We start from the raw sequence: 8,747 nt of genomic DNA, 5'->3' as shown, positions 1-8,747 counted from the left end.
TGCAGGGCAGGTACGGCAGCCTCTACGGACTCTGGATGGGCTCCCACTACGTGGTGGTGGTGAACAGCTACCGGCACGCCCGGGAGGTGCTGCTGAAGAAAGGGAAGGCTTTTGCCGGACGGCCCCGCACCGTGAGTGGGGGGGAGGTTTTGGGGGGGACCCCCCTCCTGCTGTGGCGTGGGGCAACGCGGGGGATGCTCCCAAGAAAGGTGCCAGCACCCAGCAGCGTCTGTCTTCTCTCCCCGTTCTGCCCGAACGAGGCGATGGAGGGGAGCAGCCCCGCTCTGCCCTGTTCCCCAGGGTAAATCCTGAGCATCCCCTATCCCAAGGGTGACTGTTCTTCCCCACAGCCTGGGGACATGGGCTCAGGTACCACCAGACTCCCTGCAGCCTCTTAAGTTTCCCGGGCTCTCCAGCCCCTAACCCCGGCATCTGTCCCCAAACCTAAGGAAGGGGAAGCAAAGCTCATTGCCTCGGCTTTGCCCACCAACCAGCAGCCACCCGACCAGCCCTGGGAGGAGATGATCATCCACCCTTCCCCTCCCCCACAGAATCGTCCGCGGGGCTGCCATGCAGCAGGGTGACCCTGCCTGTCCCACAGGTGACAACAGACCTGCTGTCCCGGGGGGGCAAGGACATCGCTTTCGCCAGCTACGGGCCCCTCTGGAAGTTCCAGCGCAAACTGGTGCACGCCGCCCTCTCCATGTTCGGGGAGGGCTCACTCGCCCTTGAGAGGATCAGTAAGTGCCCCCTGCTGGCCCCCGGGCTCCCTCCCAGCACTGTCTGCCTCCCGCATTTGATCTGGACTGGACTTTCCCTTTTTCCATGCCCTGATGCCCTGGGAACCAAGGGGAGCCTCTCTGGCTCAGACCAGACCCCTCAGCATCCCTCCAGGATGAACCCCAGCAGGGGTTCAGTCCTACTCTCATCATTCCCAGTACTTTACCTTTCCCTATGCCTTTTCCACACTGAGCTTTGATTCCCTTTTCTCACAGCTGGGCAAACTAAGACCCGGAGCCAGCTCAGGGCCCCCTGGGCTCCCTGCTCCAGGCAGGAGAAGCATCAAGCCCCACACAGAGAGGCCCTGCCGTTCTCCCCCCTTTCTGCCCCTCCCTAGCACCCGGCATCATCCCTGGGGCTCAGCCGTGGCGGGGGGCTGGAGGCTGCACCCCCCGAACGAGAGGGGGGACCCCTCCTCGCTGCCCCCTCCCACCTCCTTGGCTTCCCCATCACCCCCCCCCCCGGCTCTCCCCCCCGCCCCAGTCTGCCGGGAAGCTGCATCCCTGTGCGAGACCCTCAGCGCTGCCCAGGACGCTCCCCTGGACGTGGCCCCCGAGCTCACACGGGCCGTCACCAACGTGGTCTGCTCCCTCTGCTTCAACTCCTCATACCGCCGGGGGGACCCCGAGTTCGAGGCCATGCTGGAGTACAGCCAGGGCATAGTGGACACCGTGGCCAAGGAGAGCTTGGTGGACATCTTCCCCTGGCTCCAGGTGAGCAGGGACACGGGGGGCTGCCTGTTCTCACCTCGGACAAGAGGAAGGAGCTGGGATGTGTTCGGAAGGAAGGGACTACCTCTGTCCCTCAGGGCTAGAAGGGTCCTTGCCCTGCTGTCCCACAAAAGCATGAAGCAACTGCCTGTGGGCTTGCAGGGGCTGGGCTGACCCAGAGCCCTTTGCTGTAATGAGCTTTTCTCCCCCCAGATCTTCCCAAACAAGGACCTGGCCCTGCTGAAGCGATGCCTCAAGGTCCGGGACCAGCTGCTGCAGCAGAAGTTCACTGAACACAAGGTGCCACTGGGGCCAGGGCATAGAGATGATAGGGAGCTGCAGGATGCTGAAGCTGGGGTGGGGGGAGGACTGTGCCCAGGACAGCCTGGCTCACATGTGTACCCTGGCAGGAAGCCTTCTGCAGGGACACTGTGAGGGACCTCATGGATGCTCTCCTGCAAGTGAGGCTTAGTACTGAGAACAGCAGTTCCCCAGCACCTGGGCTGGAGCTGACAGACGACCACCTCCTCATGACAGTGGGGGACATCTTTGGTGCTGGCGTGGAGACCACAACGACTGTGCTGAAATGGGCTGTGCTGTACCTGCTCCACTACCCTGAGGTAGGGTCTGTACCCCATGGTGGGAGGCTCGGGCTCCCTCTGGCACCAGGAACATTGCAGAGAACTTTGGGGAGTGGGAATAAGACGGATCAGGCTGTGGGCATTTTACTTCTGCACAACCTGCCAGAACGTGCTGGTGATCCTGGGTGTACCCCATGACCACAGCGAGCACCCCTCTCCTCAGGCTCATGCCCCAGCCCTTGCTCCTCTCCCAGGTCCAGAGGAAGATCCAGGAGGAGATGGACCAGAAGATCGGCCTGGCACGTCACCCCCACCTGAGTGACCGCCCCCTGCTGCCCTACCTGGAGGCCACCATCAGCGAAGTGCTGCGCATCCGGCCCGTGTCCCCCCTGCTCATCCCACACGTGTCCCTTGCTGACACCAGGTGAGACCCCCCCCAAGGTGGCAGGGCTGTGGGCTGAGGCTGCAGGAGGGAGCGAGGGTTTCACTCCGTGTTTTGCCCCGCAGCATCGGGGAGTACTCCATCCCCAAGGGCGCCAGGGTCATCATCAACCTCTGGTCCGTGCACCACGATGAGAAGGAGTGGGATAAGCCTGAGGAGTTCAACCCCGGTGGGTTTGGTGCTCCCTGTCCTTCCTGGGGAGCAGGGGACAGTGAGGTGGGCACAGCAGAAGAGGCTGAGCCTGGGGGAGGCTTGGTGGTAGGAATTTGGATCCTGCTCCCCCTGGGCTGCACCATTTGCACCATTTCTGCTCTTGCACATTGTGTGAGGGACACATATGTGATGAACTCAAGCAGGTCTCAGGCAGATTGGACTGATCCCTGTTGACTCCAGTGGTGCCCCTTTGCCTTGCAGGCCGCTTCCTGGATGAGCAGGGCCAGCACATTCACTCACCTTCCCCCAGCTACCTTCCCTTCGGGGCTGGGATCCGTGTCTGCCTGGGCGAAGTCCTGGCCAAGATGGAGCTCTTCCTCTTCCTGGCCTGGATGCTGCAGAGGTTTACCCTTGAGTGTCCCCAAGACCAGCCCCTGCCATCGCTGGAGGGCAAGTTTGGTGTTGTGCTGCAGGTGCAGAAGTTTCAGGTGAAGGCCAGGCTGCGGGATGCCTGGCGAGTGGCCTTGTGATGGGAATGAGCCCTGGATCCCAGGCAGTGGTGGGGTGGGATGGGATGGGCCAGGACTATGGAGGCTATATACTTCCTGCCCCATGGATAAGGGGCTGTTTAGATAAAGCTGTTCCCAACACAGCACGACTCTGGCTATTTTCTGGGCAGGCAATGGAGGGCAGGGGGCTGGGAAGGTGCCTGAGATAGATACATGGTGGCCCCATAACCTCATGTGAACCCTGCACTGAGCTGGGAGGCCACAGCCCCTCTGCGGGACTGCTAATGCAAACAGCCCCTATGCCCCCTCAAAGGATGTGAGGCCCATCCAGAGACAACCATGAGCCATGGAGACCACCCATAAACTATGGAGACCAGCCATTCACATGGCTGGTGGCAGAAGGACTTTCCCCAGCCAGTGAAGGGGGAGAAAGTGATCAGTGGGCAGTTTGGGGCAGGGGGGCCCCAGTTTGTGCCCAGCAGCTGTAATGACAAGTTGGAGGCCTGGACTTGCCTCTGCCTCAGTTCCCCCACTGGGAGCGGGAGAATGAATGTGACATGGGCTGAGAGAGCTCCCCCAGCCCTGCCTTCCCCTGCCCTGTCCCAGACAGTGTAGGATCCCCACCTGCTCCCTACAGGGAAAAAGAAGGAAACAGCTTAGGAGTTCCTGCAGGTTTATCTCCCTGTTGGCTCCCTCTCCTGCAGCACATAGCACACACAGCTGCCAGCACCTGCAGGCGTTTGTGCTCAGATGCACGCACACAAGTTTGCTCACACACGTGCACACACACAAAGCACCGGGATGCATTTGTGCCTGCTGACAGACACACACACACGCATGCACACGTGCACACACACGGCCCCTCCCAGGCAGGACACGAGTGTCTCGTAGCATGGCAGGGCTGTCTGATCCCGTCCTGCGCGGGACCCGCTGCGGGAGGCACTGGCAGCCTCAGCTGGGCCAACAGCCAGAGCCTGCGTCGCTCAGGGACACAGAGGAGCACCCAGAGGCACCTGGATCCCACGGGCTGAGCTCAGGGCTGAGCTCAGCTGCAGCCCGACCCACTGCGTGGGCACCAGGGAGCCAGGGGGGCCACAGGCACCCACCGTGCAGCGATGTGGTGTCTCCCACCCACCCCCCTGAGCACCGATGCTCAGCGCCTGGTTTCGAGGAGTGTAACCTTCACCTAAAGCAAGGGGCTGTGTTTGCTTTTGCCAAAAAACTGGTGTGCCAGGCAGGGCAGTGTGCAATTAGGTTTCTCGTTCTGTTACTTGACCTCTTAATATTTAACTAAATGGCAACACCGCTATGGCTCAGGGCACCTGGAGGCAGAGCAGCTGGGGTGGAGGGGAAAACCCCCCACAGTCCGAGCAGAGGGCAACACCCCCCGCCTTGCACACCCCCATCTTCCCACACTTTGCTGTTTCCCCTTGCAGTCTCCTTTGCTAGCTGGCAGGAAAACCAACATCAAACTTTCCCACCCCTAAACTTTCTACTCCATGTGTCAACGTGTAAGTTTTCTTTAGAAGCCACCAGGGCTTCACTCTCATCCAGCCTCCACACTCCTCAGCATTTGATGCCAAATGGGTCCCGTCAGTCCACAGCACCACACAGGAATGGTGAAGGGAAAATATTCGCAGCCCAGTGCAGAAGGGACCATCTTCCCTCCTCCCAGTCCTTTCTCATGGGACTGTGGGCAGTACAGAGGAGCTAGAGAAAGAACCACCTTGCATATGCCTGCCCCAGGGGACATTCTCAGGGTGGTTTGTGGCCCACCAGAAGCGGGGCAGAGTGGGGCACAGCAGAAGCCCAGTCCTGCTACTACTGTGTGGAGTCTCTGCTGGTTTATAAGGACCGAGCCACATGCTCCCTCCTGCTCCCCTGCCCATTTCCATCACATTGGGGATGCCACTTGATGCAGAGGGGTTCTGCAAGAGGGGAATCAGTGATAGTGGAAAGGATGAAACTTCTTCATTCACAGCTGCTGCCACAGTGTACCCCCAGGTACTCCATGATCCAGAGGTGCCACTTGCTGGGGCAGGACCTGAGGGCAAGCTTTGCACCATGCAGTGGATGGCTCTGGGCTGTGCTGGAGAGCTATGCCTGGTGCAAGAGGAGCAGGTGACGCTCAAAATACCTGCGGGTGTGACAGCGGGCAGGGTGCCAGGCAAGCTGAGTAAGCACAAACCTCAGGACACAGCTGTTCGGAGGCTGAAAAAAAGAGAGACAACCCAGCAGCCTGTGACCCACCCCCAACACTGGGCCTGTAGTGCCTGAGTGCCTGCACCACCACCACCAGTCCCATCTGATAACAACTGATCTGTGATGCAAGGGAGGGGGGGGAAACAGCCCTGACAAAGAAAGGAGACTCATCCCAGCCTTTCCAAGCTCCTGGCTGTGGGATGCTGTAGTGTTGTCTTCAGCTGAGAGGTGCCAGACTGCCCCACGCTTTTACTGTATAAGCAAAAAGAAGGCAAAAAAAGAGGGAAAAACCTCTCCACAATGTGTTGCACAGAGAGTAGATAAGGGCCAGGATGAGATGAGTTTCAAGAAGAGGCAAGGGGAGTTGAGTCACCGGAGTGAGTCACCCATGGGGAGCAGGTGACAGCAGGACATGCCTGGCTAGGGCATGTGGAAGAGGGTATCTGGCTGTGGGAGCTGGCCCACACAGTTCAGGGAGCAAGCATGGTCCAGATTCTCACCATTTGCACACATCCCTGGGAGCCCAGAGTTCCCATTGCCCAGTGGCACAGCCTCACACTTTCTGCAGAGCCCACTGATTTTGTCCTGGAGACTTGCTCGGGCTTCCTGCCGCGGGAAATTTTTGATGACTATGTGTAAGCAGCAACTTAACTGCACCTCAGCCTTCCTTAGCCCCAGTTAAGGCAGGTATGAGCTCTGAGAGCAGGCTGCCAGCAAGCACCAAGACACATTATTCCAGGCTTCTCCTCCATCCAGCCAACACCCATCCACTGGATTGTACAATCATGCAATGACACACTACAGGAAAATTGCATGGGTGGTCCCAGCAGGAGTTTGTGCTGCTGGAACCACAAAGTCCCCAAGGAACACTAAGGCAATGCTGTGGTACCCACCCGTCTCAGGAACCTCCATTGTCCCCAGAGGACCTTCTAGCTGAGCCACCTACCACATGCTGCTCTGCAGGGCTCATCCCCAGGTGACACACCCCAACTCTGCCAGGACAGCCACTGGGTCCTTGCCCTCAGAGCCAAACATGCTGTATAAGCAGCACTGCCACAAACTCCACCAAAAATAGACTTTCAGTATTATTGACATCAAAACTTAAAGGACATTCTGTACGGAAAGGCAGCGAGCACTGCACTGACACTGATTTGCTCCCAATTGTGCTGCACTGCTTGCACCTCAGTTTTTAAATGATGTATTCATGACTTCCATAAAACACTCGCCCCTTGCAACTGGAAACGGGTGGCTTTGGTGCTCCGGTGTTACCAGATACACACCTGCCCCTGTCTTCACAGCTCCAGCATTTTACACACAGAGCACGCATTTGGAGAAGAGCACTGTTAGGGCTTTGTTGGCTTTCTACAAAGGAGCAGACATGAGGATCACACACTCTTATAAAGCACCAAAGGTGGAGCTTTTGGAGTCCTCTGCCTGCCTGTTTTATTCACCTTCATGAAGAGGCACCAGCTGGGATGTCTCAGAGGAGCTCACCTGCCCCATGTCCTGCTCTGTACCACTCCTCTTCCCCACACCAGCTGCCCCTGGTACAGGTCTAAAAGATTTAAGCACTAAGAGCCACACAATAGTCTTGCTCCTCCTCAGGCACATGTAAGCTTAAGAGACATGTCCTGTGCCCAGTTTGTGTTTAAAAGCCTGAAAAACCTCCAGGAGTCATAAAACAGGCACACCACTGCTGGTTCCTAAGATTAGAAACATCAGCTCAGCTTACTGGTACTCACCTCTATGTCCAGAAAAAGAAGTGGTTCTCCCACCCTTGCTGGGATGGCAGTAAAGCAAACACAGAGATTTTGGTCTTACACCAACAGAAATGTTAGTATAGGGTCTCCTCCTGGTTTGGGGCTGTCCCAGGAGTTACAGCAGTAGAACCCCACTCTGTAAGGAGTTATGTACTTTTTTAGCTTTCTCAATGTGCAAGGAACAAAGCCAGGTGCGAATATGTACAGAATTCCTTGGGGTGGCACTGGGGTTCTTTGATTTTCTTCTCAAAAGATATAGGTGGTTGGTGAACACAGCTGGAAACAACCAGTCCCCAGACGGTCACAGTGCCCAGTGAGCCAGCCCAGCTCCGCGGCACGCCCAGCCTTGATGTTACCACTCATGCTCCAGACATCCAGAAACCAGGTCTCCTGGATCGAAATCACAGTCCTTCATTCTTACGAGCAGCCTAAGACACACACTGAAGCCATCTTCATCAACTGTTTTGAGGAAAGAGAAAGGTTGTGACAGGCAGAGGATTGAGATTCTCCTAAACATTTTAAATTAAAAGAGCTCTCCTCAAACATGTGGGTAAAATACTGAAATAATCACTTCTCTTGCTCTGCCATCTGTATCCAGCACAGTGCTACACACCTCCAGTTAAAAAAACAAAACACAACCACAAACTAAAGACAAGTCTTATTCTTAACTCACAAAATGATACATACACACGTGAAAGTTATCTGAAAAGGCATTGTATTTTGGTTTCCACCTTATTTAAACTGATTTTGGTTTTTAATCAAATCTGAATATATCTGAGTTCAGTTTTCAATGTTTTTTCCCCATAACAGTAATGATCTGGACGACCATAATTATAAAAGGGATGGGGAGAAAACCCAAGAACAAGCTACATAGTCTGACTGTGCTCTCTTCCACATGAGCAATCCAGGGAATGTTAGTTTCAGCTCTTCCTTTTTTTTTTTTTTTTTTCCCTTCAGGTTGTTTCTAACAAAATCTCTACCGTTTATTAAAGCAAAGCTACAGTAAATTTTCTTGCAGTCTTACAGCAGGTTTTCATATTACCAGCAGGACTTACATGCATGGATTGCAGTCACACACACACACACACTCACAGACATTATACAGTAGCCAGTTGCCACCAAAAAAAAAAAAAAAAAAAAAAAAGAAATAAAGCAGACATTCATTTCTTTTAAGTGGTCAACATTAGAATCGCACCAAACTTTTGGATCAAAAAAATAAAATACTGCACAGGTCTTCCACATCTACATAGTAAGTCATCCCTTCGCAATGGATGGAGCTCTCATCTCCCATTTGTTCAACACGCATCGCTGAAGCTTGAAGGCACACTGGCCAAGGAGAGCCCTGTTCTTGTCATCTTAACTCAAGTGTGCTGCTCTCAGGGTGCAAGAAAAGGAAAAAAAAAATAAAGCCAAGCCCTTTTGCAGCACATCAGAAAAAGGTCATTCGGAGACCACAGTACTTGGAAGGCAGCCCAGCTGCCTGGATTCTACTTCTAACTGTGCTCTTGGAGGCATTGAAGGAATACACTTGTCTTTAAAAATGACATATAAAGGCAAATTTCTGCAAATCTTTTCTTTTCAAACTGCTTACGGTAGACTAACACTCCCTT

At 55.1% G+C, this 8,747-nt stretch overlaps 1 protein-coding gene across 1 annotated transcript; it reads left to right on the top strand.

Moving 5' to 3' along the window:
* The first annotated feature begins 6 nt into the window (after positions 1–6).
* LOC104390883 (steroid 17-alpha-hydroxylase/17,20 lyase) lies at positions 7–3,314 on the top strand. The gene is made up of 8 exons (XM_010000091.1): positions 7–131; positions 602–740; positions 1,264–1,493; positions 1,704–1,790; positions 1,901–2,110; positions 2,326–2,495; positions 2,579–2,682; positions 2,928–3,314. Exons 1-8 carry the CDS (start codon positions 36–38, stop codon positions 3,194–3,196), a joined length of 1,305 nt encoding a protein of 434 aa, XP_009998393.1. The 5' UTR covers positions 7–35; the 3' UTR covers positions 3,197–3,314.
* Positions 3,315–8,747: the final 5,433 nt, after the last annotated feature.

The sequence above is a fragment of the Chaetura pelagica genome, unplaced genomic scaffold, assembly GCF_000747805.2.
Source record: "Chaetura pelagica isolate M959 unplaced genomic scaffold, ChaPel_1.0 scaffold436, whole genome shotgun sequence".
Lineage (NCBI taxonomy): Eukaryota > Metazoa > Chordata > Aves > Apodiformes > Apodidae > Chaetura > Chaetura pelagica.
This window is presented reverse-complemented; position numbering and strand designations above follow the sequence as displayed.